Source organism: Curcuma longa, chromosome 10 (genome assembly GCF_044706935.1).
Source record: "Curcuma longa cultivar G26 ecotype Majalengka, Jawa Barat chromosome 10, ITB_CL_G26_1.1, whole genome shotgun sequence".
NCBI lineage: Eukaryota > Viridiplantae > Streptophyta > Magnoliopsida > Zingiberales > Zingiberaceae > Curcuma > Curcuma longa.
In genome coordinates, this window is record NC_133870.1 from 9,098,117 (window position 1) to 9,118,488 (window position 20,372).

At 37.1% G+C, this 20,372-nt stretch overlaps 3 protein-coding genes across 3 annotated transcripts; 1 reads left to right on the forward strand and 2 right to left on the reverse strand.

Annotated features, from left to right (window-relative positions):
- Window positions 1-1,998: 1,998 nt before the first annotated feature.
- LOC141836443 (uncharacterized) lies at window positions 1,999-5,965 on the reverse strand. The gene is given in 2 exon segments (XM_074723933.1): window positions 1,999-3,631; window positions 5,762-5,965. Coding segments are annotated over 2 exon segments (1,677 nt in total). The 5' UTR covers window positions 5,912-5,965; the 3' UTR covers window positions 1,999-2,104.
- Window positions 5,966-13,454: 7,489 nt separating this feature from the next.
- LOC141835505 (uncharacterized) lies at window positions 13,455-14,352 on the reverse strand. Its single transcript, XM_074722921.1, has 2 exons — window positions 13,591-14,352; window positions 13,455-13,483 (listed from the first exon to the last, which is right to left on the reverse strand). The coding sequence occupies exons 1-2, from the start codon at window positions 14,270-14,272 to the stop codon at window positions 13,455-13,457; spliced, it is 711 nt and encodes a 236-aa protein (XP_074579022.1). The 5' UTR covers window positions 14,273-14,352.
- Window positions 14,353-16,920: 2,568 nt separating this feature from the next.
- LOC141836440 (uncharacterized) lies at window positions 16,921-20,219 on the forward strand. Its single transcript, XM_074723929.1, has 7 exons — window positions 16,921-16,964; window positions 17,227-17,558; window positions 18,142-18,240; window positions 18,510-18,672; window positions 19,203-19,527; window positions 19,631-19,685; window positions 19,915-20,219. Exons 2-7 carry the CDS (start codon window positions 17,424-17,426, stop codon window positions 19,981-19,983), a joined length of 846 nt encoding a protein of 281 aa, XP_074580030.1. The 5' UTR covers window positions 16,921-16,964; window positions 17,227-17,423; the 3' UTR covers window positions 19,984-20,219.
- Window positions 20,220-20,372: the final 153 nt, after the last annotated feature.

Consider the following 20,372-nt stretch of genomic DNA (forward strand, 5'->3'; position numbering starts at 1 on the left):
TGTTGCCTTGTCTATGTTACTTTATAGTGGAATCTGTCAGTGTAATCCGTCTTCATGATTTCGATGATTTAATTTGATAATATATGAGGGTGATTAAATAAATTGATGATTGATCTAGTTGAGTGTAGGGTTTAAGCAGAATCAAATTGACTTGAAATTTGAAAGTAAATGAAAAGTTTAAATAGGATCAAACATTTAATAGTTGATGAAAAATTTTAAAGGAGTAAATCTTAAATAGTGAAAAATCTTATTAGGAATCAAGTAATGGAAGTTCTAACGGGACTAGACAGTAGAAATCCTAATTGAGAATTAGATAGTGAAAGCCCTAACAAGATTTGGTAGTGAAAGTTCTAATTAAAAATCAGACAATGAAAGTCTTAACGGAACTAGAGATGGAAAGACCTAGTTGGAAATTAAATTAAGTCCAAGAGAATCAGTTGGAAACTAAACACTTGACAGTGAAAGTCCCGATGGATCAGTTGGGAGTTGATAATTGACAAAGAGAGAACTTGAAGGAGTAAACTTCAACCAATTGAACTAGTAAATTAGGTAAACCAAGTACTAGATTTTACATGTTTTGCTAGTTAAAAGTTATCAAAATTAATCGAGTTGAGTGTAGAATTCAAGCAAAGTCAGGATTGATTGACAGCTTAGAAGTGAATGAGAAATCCAGATAGGACTAGATACTTGACAGTTGATGGAAAATCCTAAAGGAGTAACCTTAAGTGGTGAAAAGTCCTATTAGAAAGGAACCAAATGGTGGAAATCCTAACGGGACTAAGCAATAAAAGTCCTAATTAGGAACTAGACAATGAAAATCCTAACTGGACTAGGCAATGCAAATCCTAATTAAGAATTAGACAATAAAAGACCTAGCGGGGCTATAGGTAGTGAAAGTACTGGTTGGAAATCAAACAATAAAAGTCTTAACGAGACTAAGCATGGGAAGACTTAAATAGCAACTAAGTAAACCTAGTTGGAAACTAGATTAAATCCAAGAGGATCAACTGAAAGTTGAACATTTGATAGTGGAAGTCTCGATGAGTTACCTAGAAGCTAAACAATTAATAAAGAACAAAATTTTTAAAGGAGTAAACTCCAAACAAATGAATATAATAGATTAAATAAATCAAATATTAAGTTTAATCAAATATTAAGTTTTGCATGTTGTTTGCTTTGCAAGAAACAAAAGTTGTACAAAAGCTCGAGTAGGGACCAATTGGGAACCGATTTGAGTTATCGAACTCATGGTCCGAGCGACCGAAAGACAATCCGATCAACCAAAAGTTCAATCAACCGAAAGGGTTCGGTCAATCAAAAATCCAATCTATTGAAAGGGTATGGTCAACCAAAAGTCGATATAATTGAGTTTGCATGAGTCGATTCGTGAATAAGTTTTGACTAAGGTCCAAACGACCAGAGGATGTCCAATCGATCAAGAGATCAAAACTTAACTTGAAGAGGATCGAATTTACAACTGAGTCAGCAGAGATTCAATCAACAGGAAGAGTTTTGATCGAAGTGTATAACAAGGGGCTCATGACAATCTCTTCTAACAACAATTTGTTATCATCCATCTTTTGTTCAAATGCTTGAAAATGTGCTCAAGTTCTGCTCATGTGGTTCAGGAATCACCATGAAAAGCACAATACTCAAAGTTTCCAACAGTTCTCATGGATTTTTGCTTTCATAATTGTGTTTTTCATTATCTATTATTTTTGCACTTGTGATTACCTTACAAACATGCAAGAGGTTTCTCTACTTCTAAAATATTTCCAGAAAGGAGAAAAATATTAGTGGACTCATGCAGAATGCATAATTTAAACGTAGCACCCTAAGGGGTGTGAAGCAAATAAATTTTGATGTTGTTATGTTTTTTTATTCCGCTACTACAGAAAATAAAATGATGAAAAAACAATCAAGCTATTCTCTCCCCCTATATCAAAAGGATCAGATGCAAATCATGAAAGACACAAGGGTGTCAACCAATGCAGAGGCTAGACACATTGCACAACCATGCACTCAAAGCTAAGAACAAATAATCCCGCTGGATCCGCCCAACAGAGAGTTTGCAAATACTTGGCAATAATGAGAAAGAATGGAATCACACACCTATTTTCTCCTGGACCATTTTATCTCCTTGTGTGGAAGTGGGTTCCTTCATCTCCGTTTTAGCATTGTCGATAGAGGCTTTCGCCTCTAAGTCCAACGGCTCCACATTGGATGCGTATGAATCACAATTTGTTGATGCAGAAGGAACAGAGGTCTCAAGTGGGGTATCCTTTGTAGTAGCAGCTTCAGCAGTCTCAGGTGTAGTACATTGGTTCTCTATTTCAAGTTGCTCTGCTGCATTCATTTCAGGTTTAGATAGCTCAGTTGAAGGTTCTTCAATTTCATGAGGTTCTGCTTCCTTTCTTTCAGCTTCGTATACTTCAGTAGGTTGTTCTTCTGTTTTTCGTGAATCTCCTTGTTTCATTTCAGTTTTAGATCCCTCAGTAGGTTCTTTTTCTATACCAGTGGGTTCTTCATTTGTACTTGGTTCTGCTAGCTTTGTTTCAGCATTAGCAACCTCTATATTTTCTTCTTCGGTTTCATGTGGTTCTGCTTCCTTAGTTTCTGGTTTAGATACCTCAGTAGGTTGTTCTTCCGTGTTATGTGGTTCGGCTTTGCTCATTCCAGCAGTAGATACCTCAATGGATCGTTCCTCTATTTCATGTGGTATTGCTTCCTTCATGTCAACATTAGATACTTCATCAGGCTGTTCTTCCTTTTCATGTAGTTCCACCTCAGTTTCTGGTTTCAATATCTCAGTAGGTTGTTCTACTATGTTAGGTGGTTCAGCTTTGCTCATTCCAGCACTAGATACCTCAGTGGACGGTTCTTCTGTTTCATGTGGTCTTGCTTCCTTCGTGTCAACTTTAGATACTTCATTAGGTTGTTCTTCCTTTTCATTCGTTTCCGCCTCAGTTTCTGGTTTAGATACCTCAGTAGGTTCTTTTGTGTCATGTGATTCAGCTTCATCCTCTCCGGCTTTAGATACTTCAGTGGATTGTTCTTCTGTTTCATGTGGTATTGCTTCCTTGGTGCCGACTTTAGATACTTCATTAAGTTGTTCTTCCTTTTCATCTTCTGCCTCCGGGATTACAAATTTAGATAATTCAGTAGATTGCTTGTCTGTTTCTTGCGGTTCTTCTTCCTTTTGTTCTAGTATAGATGTCTCATTAGGTTGCACTTCGGTTTCATGTGGATTTTCTTCATTCACTTCACTTCATCAACAGGCTGTTCTCCTGCTCAGCTCAGCTTCCTTCATTTCAAGCCGTTCTGGTTCATGCAGCTCAACTTCCTTCTTCTCGGGTTTAGATACCTCAATATGGTGTTCTTCAGATTCGTGTGGTTCTTCTGTGTTTGTTTCACGAATAATCTTAGTAGGGTGTTCTTCTGTTTCTTTCTTTTCTGTTTCGGTCATTTCCAGATTATATACCTTAGTAGGTTCTTCTGATTCCTGTATTACTATTTTGTCAATTGTCCTCGACTCGACCACGTCTTTTGCTGCCTTAGGTTCTGGTAAAGCAGTCTCAGATGCAACACTAGTATCAGTCTTAGTCTCAGAGGGTCTGACCGTCTCTTCATTCTATAGAGAAAAAAAAAATACAATTAGCATAGATTTCAATGAGGTTATAAAAACTTTGTTCGGTAACCATATAGAACATTTCATCCTGCAAGTATGTCACTAGTTAACCAGTTACGATTGGAACGACAAACTCTGACCTATAATGGAATCTGTAGTTACACTGATACATAAAATTTCTAAGAAAACTGAAACATAGATCAGAACTATATCTAGATGGAATGCCTTTACAATTAGATGGAGGAATCAAGTTTAGCAAGATAGTTTAACTTTTCTGCGAGCCAGCACTTGTAATGGCACTATTCTCATAAGGGAAGTAAATGTTCTTTTGATATAAAACTGTGCTTTATTTTATGATGGTTGTAATTGTTAGTGTTAATGTTAAAGTAATACAACCAAGCTGTGAGATACAAAGAAACATCAAAGTGGGAATCATGACCTATTTTGTTAAGCATGTGTGCATGTGCCAGATTTTGAGTATGATAGAAAGAAATTAGAATTAAAACAACTTTTCATCAATAAGAAAGACAATACCTGATAGGTGTGTGCAATAAGAGTTTAGAGAGAGAGAGAGAGAGTAATGTTCCAAATAACAAATGAAGCACTAGAAAGCACTCACTAGAATGATAAATAACAAAAGGGTAACATCTTTACAACTAAAAACAAATAAGAAACACTGGCAATCAATTGCATTGTCTCAGTTAAAGTTTAGAGACAACCTGGGGTGATAAGCACAACTAAAACAAATAGCACAATTGATATTTTCAGTGCATAGGAATGAGACCGCAGGAATAAGCTTATTGTCTCATGTAAAAGAGTGGGAGTGGAACACTAAAAGTAACTATATGAATCCAAGATGAAATAACAATAAACCATGAAGCATAGAATTCAGAGATCTTGAGCAACAAAGGTAAAAAAATAATAATAACTAGAGGCCTCGCAGAGTATTTTTAGGCCCTTTAAACTTGCAAAAGACTGAAAAGGAGAGAACATTAAGCAGCACTAGAGAGAAAAGTATACCTTGGTATATGCATTTGCTCCGTACTAAATTTTGTGAATCTATGAATGCTTATAGTGACATGTAATATGGTGAACGTTTATATTTTTTGCTTATATTCAATAGTATAACTCAAGGCAACTATGCAAACTCTATAAATTCTGTGCAAATGGCCTAAGGCAATTATCAAGAATCGCCTTATTATTTTCAGTACTGAATCAGTTGCAATCAATGATAGCTTTCCATACACTAGATGCTGTCGTGTTGCTGAGTTTATATGCTCGTATGAAATATCATATTCCTGAATGTCACAGGAAAGGAAGGGAGGGGAAAACTACATGTATTCTGCCAATATGTGATGAAAGTTCCAGATATGAACAACCTGAACTTAAGGATCTTACAAACACAAAATGCAAATTGCTTCTTTTTCTGTTTAAATTTACAACGTGATCAAGAACAACGCTGATCATTTGTAGAATGGTCGATGTGCCATGAAAACTTTGGAAGGAGGTGTTCTTCGTGAGTTCCATTGTTTCTTTGGTTAGAAGAGAAGCAGAAAAACCAGAAAATTGAGCAACAAGTACAGAAAAAAAGAGAAGATTTATATCGATCAAACTGAAAGAAGGTTAAGAAAAAGAAGCATGTTCCTCGATCTAGATCATGTATCTAATTTATCTGCTTCCAAGAAGAATTTCGATATAAGGCATGTCCCAACAGCTACTGAACAATAATTAGCAAATTTCCAAAAAAAAAAAATTCTTGACGAAGAAATACACACTCAGCAGGTCAAGATACTTTCAGATCAAACTATTGTTTGCGAACCAATAATTCGCAAACATGTGATCTTGCCTGACGAAATAAATGCAATCACTGACATCCATATGATATGCATTTTGTCTTTTGTTTTCGCCATGCCAGTGGAGCCATTTACCAACCAGTGGCGTTGCGGATGAAAACAAACACGGAGCCCTAAATACCAAAACCAAAGGGATCGATGTTTTTACGCAAATCAACCACTTTTCCGCCCAATCAATGCGCAGAAATGGCGATCCAAAGAAAAATAAAAATAGAATCCAGCTTTTCCCCCTCCCTTTCGGCCAAAAAGGGGAGGTTCTGACAGAGTAAATGCACCGCACCTTGAACAAATCGCCGAGCGATCTCCGCCGACCCTCGTCGGGCGCCGATCCTAGGTCGGCTCCTTCCTCCCCGACGCCGTCCTCGGCTGGCTGATCCGGCGGCGGCGGCGCGTCCACTTGCGTCCTGGGCTTCGTCGCGCACGCTCCCATGATCCGGACCCTCGCCGTCGCCCTCCGATCGCTCTCCCGGCTGCTCCTGCGCCGCTCCGCTCCGCCGAGCGAGATTGTGGGAAAAGAGGGGATCGAAGTGTAAATTTAAGCGAGTGTTGGAGTGGCGCGAGCTGCGAGTCAATCCCGCTGTTTCCAGCGTTTTGGCTTCCAGCGCAGCGCATGCTACTATTTTTATTCATAATAATGCGACGTGATTATTCTTACCTGGATATTTTTTACCCAAAATAGCGCACGCTGTCGCTCGCCGGAGGGAAGGTGGGACAACTGGAAGATTTAGCCGGGTTTACCAAAAAGGACTGACTTGCCAAAAGTGTAACGTCTTTTCAGTCTTTTATTTTTTTACTTTTTTTTTCTTTTTTTAACTTTTCTCCTTTTTTTTTCCTTTTTCTTTGATGATTACATTAGTAAATTTACCATTAACACTCCGCTAAAATGGAATAAATATTTGGTAAAGAATTTATGGTAGACAATAATCACGTCGCTTGGTAAGCATGGATACATGTGTTGTTTGAGGTTTCGGATTCTAATCTTCTTAGCAACATGTATTTGTTGATTGAGGTATTGTGCGATTCGCCATTTCGACGGTGGGACTGGTCACTATAAAAAGTTTACCCAATACAATTTTGTCCCCGAGGCAATGGTGCAACGGTAGGACATCCGGGTTGTGATCCAGGGACCCGCGGTTCAATCCCCAACTACAGCGTATTTGTAGAAATTTTCTTGGGGAACGCAATCAAAGGATGCTGGGCATCTGGATTGGCCGTCGTATGCGCTTCCCGATTTATCCTGGTGATCGGTGGGAAACTTCCGTGAGACCGGATCAGCCACCCTCAGGAATTGAGTCCATGAGATTGACTGGGATTTATCATCATATTTTTTATGGTAGACCATATTAATTTTATATTATTTAGATTTTATATTTTAAAAAATATTTTTTTTAATTTAGATATTTAATTTTTATTCTTTGTTTAATTTTGAAGATCATTCATTCCATCAAATAAATCGAAAAATATATATGCATCATAAATTTTTTAAACTTTTAAAATATAATATATTCTAAATGAAATGTGTAGGGAGATCATACGAGTCAGTCGACCCAACGGAATGAGTTACTACTTGGATGGTTCAAATTGATTGACCTGCCTAATTCGTTACCTGCTCAACTGGACAATTGATTGGCCTGCCTAATTCGGTTACCTGCTCAACTGGACTGAGAGAATGATTGGATCATTAAATTGATAAACTAATCAAATGAACTAACCTACTTCTAATTGACTTATTTGACTTAGTTGATGATTTTGACTTGTTCAAATTAATCAACTTGGGCACCGGTTGACTAAAAGGATTATAGATTTGTTATAAGAGAAATGATACACTATATGAAAATGTAGCATGAAAATGCAACATTATATACTATAGATCTGGGTCCAATGAGGACATAATTTTGAGAGAAAAAATCTCTTCCACTCTCTAGCTACTTGACAGTCGATTATAAGTTGACATTGTAATTTATCTCTCTTTACATAACTTAGGGATTGTGATTGACATCTTAGATGATGAGTATAATCACCTTTTGTTACAATTGAATTACCTGAACCGAAGCTATGAATAACACAGACAAAAATATCTAGAATCATTTTTCAATAATGGTATTTATCTAGCGTGATTGATTTTCAAACAAATTCGACTTTGAATGTCGAATCATTTTGTATTTCTCATATTTATTCTTCAGGTTGGTGGAAATTCCCATTGAACTGAATCAATTCTCCATTCGAATAATTGAATGCTTGAATTATGAAAAAAATTGATAATCTAAATTTATCTAATTTAGTCAACTCAATTTAACAACCTCAATTAATTTGGCGGAGAAGACATGTGAGAAAATTAAGGAAAAAAAATTATATGGACCTATTATGTATTTGATTTATCTTTTTATATACGATTATGAGATCGATCATATGGGGCACTCATAAATAATGTATAATCTTCTGTGGGATTAATTTCTCATACAAGTCAAACTTGAGATAGAATAATAACTTCCGGGATATGATTGAATTGATTAATGCTGGATAGACTTATTAAAGTGGACAAGGAGTGAATCTCGAAGCTGAAGTAATGTCCTTCCTCATAGTGGTTAACTGTAACTTTCTGATTTACCTTCTCATAGATGATTGTAGGGCCGATCGTGGGTCTATTGGGATGGCGAATTTTATTTTTTGCTTAAAAAAATAGAATAATAAAATATTATATAATATATGTAAATTAAATATAAGTGAAACCAGGTGAGACAAACAAATTCTGATAAAAATTAAAAAAGTGGTTGAAAAACACTATTTTTTTTTATTTTATTTTTCTAGCACTTGTGAGAGAAGTTTTAATTAAAACTATACTATAATGTAAAGTGTATTCGGAAAGTGCTTTAATGTATAACAGTTTGAGTCACTTTGGTTCGACGATTTGAAATGGTCAGTTCGAGAATTTAGAATCACATGTTAAAAATTAACTTTTAATTTTAACTGTCCAATACGATTACGATTTATACTTCGCGACTTGTGCGCTATTGATGACGTGGCGTGCACATCCGCTTCGCGTGCGTGGCAACGTGGCTCCGATTCCGAGTTTGTCTTTCAAAAATAAAAAATAAAGAGAAATGATATATAGCATAAAAAAAAGGAGGCGCTTGGTATATATTCGGTAATGGGAATGGTAATAGGTTTTCATTGAGGGGTTAATGACAATGGGAATGATTACTGAATTGATAGTGCTTGGTATAGATACTGAAATGGGTATAATTACCATTGATGCTACTTGGTATGAATAAGAAAGTAATGGGAATCAGAAAAAATTTACAATTTTACCCTTACTAATTAAATACATGAAAAAAATTATTGAATAATTTTTTTATGGATATTATGAATTGGGAACATCCTTTACAAGAAAGATAAGCACGTTGGAAAAAAAATTTTCTCGTTCAAAGAAATGTTTTCCGGAGGCCTTCTATCTCCTTTGATGTATTACTTGTGTCAATTTCTGATTAAGTATCGTACATATTAAAGAGAAATATATCATCTATAAGGAACCTCACAAGGTGATGAAATTAACTAATACTAATCAATTGTGAGAAAATGGAACTAGAAACGTATTCTTGTGATAACATCGTCATCAAATCATGTTCATGTCAACTATGGGATCTGATACATGAATTTGTATCCCTCCATCAAGCTTCATGCAAGATTATGTCATTAGAAAGTTATAAATCAATTAAAGCATGACTAATTAGAGCACAAATCTTAGCTAACGAAATGGGCAATTAGACTTTGATTGGTTAGGCATTAGTTCATTTCATGAGTCATTAATTCATATACAAGAAATTTATTCTAATTGCAAATGCTTTGATCAAAGCTCAAGATCATATTCCACAAAGCTATCATCTAAAGGAAAAAGACTTCTTTAGCAAAAGGTGTGGCCAAATATCATATGAATGCTAAAATTTGAGGAAACAATAAAATGGAAAATCATGAGTCAAGACATTTACAGCTCAAAAGCTTATTATGTTGGAATTTTGCATTTTCCCTAATGTTGAGAAATCTCAACGCATGCATCGTCTATCCAATTCTTAAGAAACAACAAGAAGTAAAAATTCGGAAGCGTACCGGAATCCATCGCTAGCAGCCGAGGATGATCTTCCAAAAGGTGCAGAGTTCCTTAGGTTTCCTTAGTTTCTCTGACGATGGGGATTCAGCGAAACAATTCTGTCGCTCTGCCTTTTGGGGACCATAACCCCTTATAAAGATTGACATATTTCTAATTTGGCCCCTCATCAAATTAGAAATACTACAAATGGTATCCACATTTATAATTCATAACATTATGCCCTTAAGTCAAATTCCAAATAAAATTTAGATCACATATTGACTTAATTATTTGATGACCATATATATTCATTTAATTATATAATTGTCCCATTAGATGCTAACAATCTCCCACTGGACATATATATAATTAAAATGAATGATATATCCTTAGTGTGCACAATATTGTCATCAAATCCGAGGACATTCCTAACAATCTCGTCCATTAGTCATATTAACATAGGATCAAAGCGGTCTTCGTTGTATCAATCACAACTAAACCTATCAATGGTCACATACATCAACATAACTAAATGACATAGATCAATCATGAATTAGTGGCATGAAAATTACATGCAAGGTGATCTGTTCATGTCAATTTTCAACTGGTCCAACTTTAACTTTAGTGAGATCAAACTTTAACTCAATTGTACAAAGTGTAATGAACTGAATGATGCTTTAGTACTGATCAGAATAACAAATACATGAGTATCTATAAAACAAACTGAAAGACAATCAAAATTACAAACTCCCACTCAACCTAGAGATCATCCATCTCTAAAACTCCCATACGAGCAGTATGCTCAAGAAAGACATTAGGTGGCAAACCCTTTGTCAGGGGGTCAGCTACCATGGAGTTTGTACCCAAGTGTTCTATAGAAATCTGTCCACTTTGTACCCTTTCCTTCACAACTAGGAACTTGATGTCGATATGCTTTGACTTCGTTGAGCTCCTATTGTTGTTAGAATATAATACAGCTGATTTGTTGTCACAAAATAATCTAAGGGGTCTTTCAATCCCTTCCAGAATGCGCAGCTCCGTGACAAGACTCTTCAGCCATATTGCATGATTTGATGCCTCATAACATGCTACAAATTCTGCTGCCATGGTGGAGGAAGCTGTAAGTCCCTGTTTGGAACTCCTCCAAGAAATGGCTCCACCAGCCAACATGAAGACATAGCCCGAAGTGGATCTCAAACTATCTTGGCATCCTCCAAAATCAGAGTCAGAATACCCAATGATCTCAAGACTATCTGACCTCTGATACGTGAGCATGTAACCTCTAGTTCTCTTCAGATATCTCATAACCCTTTTAGCTGCTTTCCAGTGATCCATACCTGGGTTGCTTAAATATCTGCCTAATACGCCAACTATGTACGCAATATCCGGACGCGTACAAACCTGAGCATACATAAGACTTCCAACTGCCGAAGCATATGGAATCTTTTGCATTTCCTGAATTTCAAGATTTCCTTTAGGGCATTGTTTGAGACTAAATTTGTCTCCCTTAGCGACCGGGGTGCTTCCTGGTTTACAATCTTGCATGCCATATCTTTTAAGTACTTTATCGATATAGCCCATTTGTGACAATCTAAGAATACCTCGAGAACGATCCCGATGTATCTGAATTCCTAATACAAATGAGGCCTCACCAAGATCTTTCATCTCGAAATTTCTTGACAAAAAATTCTTGGTTTGGTGCAATAAGCCTATATCATTTGTGGCAAGCAAAATGTCATCCACATATAAAACCAAATATATGTGTTTACTCCCACTGAATTTGTGATACACACAATCATCAATTAAATTCGCTCCAAAACCAAATGAGAGAATTACCTCATGAAATTTATGGTACCACTGACGAGACGCTTGCTTAAGCCCATAGATGGATTTCTTTAATTTGCAAACCATATTCTTTGGATCTCCTGACACAAAGTTTTCTGGTTGCACCATATAGATTGTTTCATCAATGTCTCCATTGAGAAACGCCGTCTTTACATCCATCTGATGTAGCTCCATATCAAAATGTGCAACAAGTGCCATGATTGTCCTAAAAGAGTCTTTGGTTGAAACCGGAGAAAAAGTCTCTTTATAGTCAATCCCATATTTTTGAGTAAAGCCTTTTGCCACAAGACGAGCTTTATACTTTTCCACATTACCTCTTGAATCCCTTTTGGTTTTAAAAATCCATTTACAACCAATAGGTTTCATACCTTCTGGTAATGGGACAAGTTCCCAAACTTTATTGTCTTGCATAGACTTATACTCTTCATTCATTGCATCAATCCACTTTTCTGAAATGGAACTATCCATGGCTTGACGAAAATTGATGGGATCATCTTCCGTCATACCAGGATCATCCTCATGTTCCTGAAGAAATACATAGTCATCCGACATAGTGCTTCTCCTTTCTCTTGTAGATCGCCGCAATGACACTTGTTCCTCAATAGCTTCTTCTTGAGGTTGTTGAGTTTGCACCTCTGGAAGATTAACATTGTCTTGATTTTCTGGAATTATTCCGGTATTTTCAATGACCGGACGAGAATCCTGATCATTGTCCAAAGAAATCGGAATAGGAATCAACTCCTCGTTAACCGAAGTAGAAGTTGATTCTTCCTCAAAGACAAAATCTTTTATTTGATTCTTCCCCCCAAACTCAATATCCTCAAAAAATACAGCTGTACCCGTCTCGAAAATCGACTTTAAGTTGGGATCATAAAATTTATAGCCCCTTGATCGCTCAGAATAGCCAATAAAATAGCTGCTAACTGTTTTGGGGTCCAATTTATCCGTATGAGGCTTATAAGGCCTTGCTTCAGCTGGACATCCCCAAACATGGAAATGCTTTAGGCTAGGTTTTCGTCCTAACCAAAGCTCATAAGGTGTTTTAGCAGCTGCTTTTGTTGGTACTCTATTGAGAATGTATGCTGCAGTTTTTAATGCCTCACCCCAGAGTGACTTTGGTAAGGAAGAATGGCTAACCATACTCCTTACCATATCCTGTAGAGTGCGATTTCGTCTTTCCGCTACACCATTCATGCTTGGAGAGCCCGGCATGGTGTATTGTGGGACGATACCACACTCCTCTAGGTATTTGGCAAAAGGCCCTGGACGTTGTTCACCTGAACCGTCATACCGACCGTAGTATTCACCACCACGATCGGACTTTACTTTCTTTATCTTTCTGTTAAGTTGATTTTCAACTTCAGCCTTAAATGACTTGAACACGTCCAATGTTTGAGCCTTTTCCTGAATAAGAAAAATGTATGCATATCTAGAGAAATCGTCTATGAATGATACGAAATAGCGTTGACCATTCCAAGAAGGAATTGGAAATGGCCCACATACATCCGTATGTATCAACTCAAGGACTTCCGTAGCTCTATATGCATTCAATTTTCTATCTTTGGTTTGTTTTCCTTTAATGCATTCAACACAGACATTAAAGTCCGTGAAATCAATGGAATTCAGGATCCCATCTGACACAAGACGTTCAACTCTATTTCTAGAGATGTGACCTAGACGTTTGTGCCATAATGCACCCGAAGTATTATCATTTAGTTTTCGTTTAGTACCTCTTGATTCAATGTTTAGGGTTTCATTATATGAAGCATTTGTATCAAGTAAATATAGATTGTCATATTGCATTAATGAACCGGTTCCAACAATTGAATTACCAATAGATAACTGAAACTGATTGTTTCCAAATGAACAAGAGTAACCAGATTTGTCCAAATAACAAACAGAAATTAAATTCCGTCTAAAAGACGGTACCACAAAAGTATCTATTAAATCCAAATAGTGACCAGTACTGAGTAACAATCTAAAGTGCCCTATTGCTTCAACTTCTACCGATTTTCCATCGCCCACAAAAATGCGTCTTTCAGCATCACTTGGCTTTCGGTAGTTCAGGCAACCCTGCATTGAAATACTGATGTTAGTAGTAGCACCGGAGTCTAACCACCAAGTATTTCTAGGTACTGAAGCTAAATTTACTTCAGAACAAACCAAATTAAGAAACATACCCTTTTTCTCGCGCCATGCACGATATTTGGTACATTCCTTCTTTATGTGTCCAGCCTTATTGCAAAAGAAACAATCTCCTTTGTTTTGTTTCTTTGCATTTGGACCTGCAGCATCCACATTCTTCCTTTTCTTGCCCTTATCCTTAGAGGTGCTTGCTAGATGAGCACTTTCAGTCTTTTCTTGCTTCAATCTCTCTTCCTCTTGAACACAATGAGAGATCAGTTCATTCAAATTCCACGTTTCCTTTTGACAGTTAAAACTGACCTTAAAGTGGTTGAATTGAACTGGAAGAGAAATCAGAATGAGATGCACAAGTAACTCCTCATGCAAATCAAGCTTTAATGCTTTAAGTTTTGAAGCAAGATTGGACATCTCCATGATGTACTCCCTTATATTACCATTGCCCTTATACTTCATTGAAATCAAGCTCTTAAGAATAGTGCTTGTTTCAGCCTTATCGCTTTTGGCAAAGCGCTTTTCAAGTTCTGCAAGGTAATCTTTAGCATTGGTGGTGTCCTTAGACACAGCACCCCTGAACACCTCCGGAATTGCACGCTTAATGATCATTAGACTCATGCGGTTAGAGCGTTCCCACTTCTCAAATTTAGCTTTCTCTTCAAGAGAGCTAGCTACCGTAGGAGTAGGGGGTTGCTCCGTCCGTATCGCAAGGTCCATGTCCATGCATCCGAGAACTATCTGAATGTTCTCCTTCCAGTCCTTAAAGTTGGAACCATTAAGGACCGGTATTGAATTTAAGTTGGCAGAGATATTTGCAACATTAACTGAAAAGAGAACAGAAAATAAACTGTAAATAACATGCACACTACTTTAATTTTCAATCTAGTTCAAAATAATTAGCAAACCCATCCAAGATATCTAGTGCACCATTAATTTCAAGTCTTTGGACAGTAAAATTAACTGCTAGTAATATTCTTGTTGTAATAATCAAACACTAACAATAAAGCACGACAAATAACAAACCCCTCTTTGGATTGATTTGCTATTTTCATGTGAAATCCTTATAATTGTTACGTGTTTACTATCACAGGTAATTTATGTACTCCGGTCAACCATTGACCGTCCTTTGGGCCGATCAAATGATCACATGGAAATACACAATTACAAACATTCAAAATTCAAAATTAAATAAACCAAATTAGAGAGGTCACTTTGGCAACATCATAATTCAACTTATTTAATTTGAATAAAGAACTAAATGCTAATTAAAGAACAAGATTAAAAAATGAAAGTTAATCTTTAAATGAACTCACGGCCATGTAATTAACTGTAAAATTAATATAATGAATAAAATATAAATTAATTGTAAAATTAATTAATAATTTAAATTCCATGTAATTTAATTAATGATATTAATGTTCAATATTTTAAAAAAATTAAATTATTTTGATTTAATTTAAAAAATTCAATGCAAAATAAATTTAATTATATAATCCATTTAAAATTTAAATCTAATTATAAAATAAATTAATTAAATTATTTTATCAAAATAATTTAATTAAATTATTTTATTTAATAATTAAATTAATTTCTGTTTAATCATGCACGTTAAATAAAATAATTTAATTAAATTATGTTATTTAAAATTAAATTTATGGATTATATGCATTCTGTTTAATCGTGCAATGCCAATTAAACCCATCCACTACACCGACGTATTTCTCTTTCGACCTGGTTTTTTTTTTTTTAATTAACTTGATTAATTAAAAAAAAAACACGACCACGTTCTCTGCCCTAACCCACGCCGTGCGCTGCAGTTCCGCCCGCCTGCGCGCCTTGCAGTTCGCCTGCCGCCGGCGCTTGCCTTGCCGGCGCCCTTGCCTTGCAAACTGCTGCCGACGACAGGCCGCCCGTTTCTTGCCAGCCTCGCCGGCGTCACAGGGATATCTTACTGCACGCGGACAGCGCCGGTGCGCTGCCGTGTTCGTCGTCAGGCCAAAACGCAGAAAACGAAAAAATCGAACAACTGGCGCTGTCGTGTTCGTCGTCAGCCAAAACAGGTTAATTGTCATCTATGCAGAGAAATTACTGGAAACCAAACAGTTTAATAGGCAGTAGACAATATAAAATATCAAGGATAAAATGATTTCATGATTTCTTAAGAATTTGGAAAAACCTCGCTCTGATACCAATTGTTGGTATTTTGCAATTTCCCTAATGTTGAGAAATCTCAACGCATGCATCGTCTATCCAATTCTTAAGAAACAACAAGAACAAAGATTCGGAAGCGTACCGGAATCCATCGCTAGCAGCCGAGGATGATCTTCCAAAAGGTGCAGAGTTCCTTAGGTTTCCTTAGTTTCTCTGACGATGGGGATTCAGCGAAAAAATTTTGTCGCTCTGCCTTTTGGGGACCATAACCCCTTATAAAGATTGACATATTTCTAATTTGGCCCCTCATCAAATTAGAAATTACAAAATGGTATCCACATTTATAATTCATAACAAATATGCCCTTAAGTCAAATTCCAAATAAAATTTAGATCACAAATTTTGACTTAATTTATTTGATGACCATATATATTCATTTAATTATATAATTGTCCCATTAGATGCTAACATAGCGCCGCGCCGGCCGAATTCTCTAGGGTTCCTGGTCCGTGCCGGATCGGATACTTGTGTTTTCCGGCGGCGGGGAGAAGCGCGGCGCCGCCTGGAGGAGGAGGGGAGACGCGCGAGGGGGAGGTGAGACGAGCGATGCGGCGAGTGCGCTTCACCTTGCAGATTCTTGACTAGGAGAAATGAGGAGAAAGGAAGAAGAAGAGGAGGAAGAAAAGGGGAAGGGGTGGAGGAGCTCGGCCGGCAGAGAAAAGAAGAAGAGGAGGAGGGAGCTTAGATGAACGGGGAAGAAGAAAAGGGGGACGGCCAAAAGGAAGGGATGCTCGCGGGTGGGGAAGAAGAAATGAAGAAATCGCAACCTTAGGAGATGGGCACGGGGTACCGCTCTTCACGGAAAAAAAAGTTACGGCGCGATGGGAATGAATTTAACCGGGGAGGGGTAAGTTATGTAATAAGGAATATCAAATCCTTATTTTGATTTCCATTTTCGTCTACCAAGCATTAAGAATGGGAATGAAATCTATTTCATTCCCATTTCTCTCTTCTAAACCTGTCTATCAAGCGCCTCCTTACCATGAAATCAATATGACATAGTATACATGTGGATCCCACTATATGTAGAATTCAATACAGTGTGTCATGTAACGTTTTGATGTTACGTATCACTCAAATAAAAACCTAACCTACCCCATCCCGCCTGCTACCCAAAATCGCGCCTCTCCTCTCTGTAAACCCTAAACCCGTTGTTTGGAGTTTGAGCAAGGTTTTCCGCCCTAACGCTACACCGCCGAGATGAGTACGCGTTTCACTCTGCTCGACCTCGAGCCTTTTTCCGTTCGTTGGAGGATTCGAATTTGTTTTCCTCCCCTTTTCCTCAATTTTTTTGCCAGAATTCCTATTTGTTTAAGTTCACTGCGGGTTTCTGTTTTCTCGATTTTCTTTTGGTTTGTTTTTCTTGTCCGGTTGTCCGCCTTCTCCTCGATTTGTTGCGATTTCGCGTCGAATGCGTGCTTCTTTGATGAAAAAGAAGGAAATTTAAAACTGTTGTTGGATTTTAGCCCATTATAGGCCCAATTAGTCCTTCTCGGCCGAGTGGCCTGATCCGAAGACAGTCCGGAAGATGAACCCTAGATTCAGGAAGAGGAACAAAAAAAACAACGCTTTTCCCCCTCGTTAAGCGTCCTCCAATCTCCGGCGATCTCACGAATACTCTATACAGCGGTCGAAGCGGAGAGAGTGCTCAATTCCTGCAGATATGAGTGCTTATATCTACAGGAACGTGCTCAGATCACGGGAATGGAGTCCTCGGCTGCCGCCGATCCGTTGCGTACTGTTCCATGCCTCTCCGATCTCCCTCTCCAGGCGCAACTCCGATCGATCAGACAGCGAGGTCGGTGGTTGAACTCCTCTCGGCTTTAGTTTCTGCATGAGCTTTATTATTTTTTTTCCCCTGCTTGTTTGCTTGGCCTTTTGGCGCTCGTTTTTACACGAAATTCTGAATCTGAAAGAGAGAAGAGAAAAGGTCTTCAATTTGTGGTCAACCTTGGGTTTGTATAAATTGCTTCATTGCCAAAAATATACATTTTGAAGGCTTTTTGTATGCTGTCTCTAACCTTCAAACATGCTGATATTCCCACTGTTATCTCCTCCTTTTAGCATCCGTAAATAAATGGAGATTAAGGAAGCAAAACAGAACTGAATAGTATGAGTTTCATGCTAAAGTTGTAGTTGTATAATTTGCCTGCTGAAACACTTCGACTGCCGTGGAATTGAGAATTTGCAAAGATGCATCCTGTTTAACTGTAGCAAACTCATTATTTTTTCCCTTACATATGGAAAATGCATATTGAAGCTTATCTATCTAAAAAAGACAATTATTTGCTTGATCTAACAAATCACAATAATTGTGTTACACTTGACTTATCTTACACACATACATGTATTTATCTCTGTAACAATCCGTCCATTAACAGAATCAAATCAGGTTTTCAGTCCGTCTAAAGCGATCAGATGCAAGGGCGGCTGTTAGAAATATCTGTCTCAACGGAACTTCCTCCAAACAATACATTCAGGTACAACAGGCCAATTTCAAATATTCAATTGTGTACAAAAATGGTTCACTGTAAGCAATCTTCAGAACAATGATTGCATATAATGCTTTCATTAGTAATTACATTATTCTCTTCAAAGCAGGTAGGTTGCTAACCTGGTTTATGTGAAATATAATGCAAATATGATCTTCATCAGTAATTGTGGATGCTCTCTATTGATGCATTCTTTTAGAGCACCTTGGTTCATCTAACTTTGGCCTTGTTTGAGTCATTGAGTGAAATATTTGTAGGGCGAAGATATTGCTTGGTTTGGTAACAGAAAAGGCAGTAGAAATTTCAAGTTACAGGACAGTATGGGCGAATCAAACAAAATTCAACGGCCAAAGAGTAAAGAGAAATCAAAATATCAAAGAGTATCAGACTGTTGGAAAAGTAAACATGGCAAAAACAGGCGTAAGTTACTTTTCTGCAACAAGTTCTTACTGGAATTTAATCTTGGTTTCACCATTGCTTTACACAGTTCGATTATTTAAATGCCAAGGGCTAATACAAGGTTTTCAGAATCAAAATACTATGTAAAAATGGTGATTGTAATATCCTAGAGTTTAATTTAGAAAAAAAAAATTTAGTTGAAAAATTGTACATAGATTTAAAGTTCAAGATTGAATTACAACAAAAGATAAATTAAATGATACATAAACTGTCTTAGTTTTCAGAGAATTCAAAGTAATTGAAATGAGGTGCAGAACACTTTCTTTTGCTTTTAAAGCATGATAAGCAGTAGCTGCTAAATCCCTACTAAAGGGAGAAATCTAAGTAATTGAAAGGAACAGCTGAATCTGCAGCAACTTTGCCTGGAACAGTTATTGGTGTTCCTACAGTTTGGCAGATTTATTATGTTAACATATTGTCTACTTTCCTTGCATTCATTCTGTTACCCTAGATAATTCTTGGCACAAACAAACAATCTTCATGCTGTTTAGATAGGCAACGTGGGCAGAACTTTGAAGATGATGATGATGATGATTACGGGCATCTTAGTACCAAGTACAGCAGATTTGGTGGACAAAGATCTTTTACATGGTCTTTTAATTCCGATGAAAAACTTCATTTCAACAATTTTTGTGGTGGATTTGAGTGGAGAGACTGTTCACAGAAGGCTAAATCTAGGACTCGGATATGGAATGAAAGTGATCTCGAAGAAGAAGAAGAAGAAGCAGAATCAATTGATGTAAGCTTGCAATCCCATAGAAGAGTTCTGGGATTGCCACTGACAGGTCTCTTGACACTAGATGCTATCAAATCTGCGTAAGCTACTTTTCTAGACAAAATTAACTTAATTTTAAGTTTCTTTGTTTCCATTTGCAATTTCTGATATTCTACAAGTTCTTATCTGACTTGCTCTTTCCAGTTTCCATGCTCATGCTTTAAAGTGGCACCCTGACAAGCATGGAGGCCCTTCTCAGGTCTGCTTTCATTATTTAGCACTAATGTATTTGGGTTTTCTTTGAAATGCATTTGAAAATTTCTTTGCAGAAGTCATGTTTTTTTAAATAATCCGGGCATCTCTAGATTTCAAGTCACTTAGTCCAACTTTGTCCTCTGCAGTTTACAAAATGAATTCAAGTTATCATAACATCAAACCAATAACCTTAATGCTTTCTCTTAAAACCTTAGTCTCTTTTGTTACTGCAGGCTATAGCAGAGGAAAAGTTCAAGGTTTGTGTCGATGCATACAACTCGCTTCGCAAGGCTCTAAAATGAAGCAGAGATTGTGCACAACACTCATCAATTGCTAAAGAAGAAGCTTGCACACTTCCATTCTAGCTGTATGTCTTCTTTTTTCACAGGAGTTGTTCTATGGTGGAGTTGTATCGCAAGTTGTAGGACATTAGGGCTTCGAGGCTGTTGTTTAGGATCAACCAGAGGAAGAGATAAGGGATGTAATTATCTTTAAAATGCTTGATGTTGCCACTAAACACTTACATCCAACTATAAACATTTACATTATTCAATACAAGTTATGCATAATCCTCCATGATTAAGGGCATGTCTCATTTGGCACTCCATGATTAATTGTAACTTTTCTTTTCGATTATAAACACATTTCCAGCATCATGATGTAGTACATACAAGGAGTTCTAGACGGCCTT

Bases quoted from the DNA above. Each gene is read 5' to 3' on its own strand.
- LOC141835505 (XM_074722921.1), bottom strand. From the start codon at position 14,272: ATGGACATGGACCTTGCGATACGGACGGAGCAACCCCCTACTCCTACG. The intron at 13,484-13,590 runs GTATGTTTCTTA...ATTTCAATGCAG, and splicing joins TGCATGGCGCGAGAAAAAGG to GGTTGCCTGAACTACCGAAA.
- LOC141836440 (XM_074723929.1), top strand. From the start codon at position 17,424: ATGAGTGCTTATATCTACAGGAACGTGCTCAGATCACGGGAATGGAGT. The intron at 18,241-18,509 runs GTACAACAGGCC...AAATATTTGTAG, and splicing joins CCTCCAAACAATACATTCAG to GGCGAAGATATTGCTTGGTT. The intron at 18,673-19,202 runs GTAAGTTACTTT...CATGCTGTTTAG, and splicing joins TAAACATGGCAAAAACAGGC to ATAGGCAACGTGGGCAGAAC.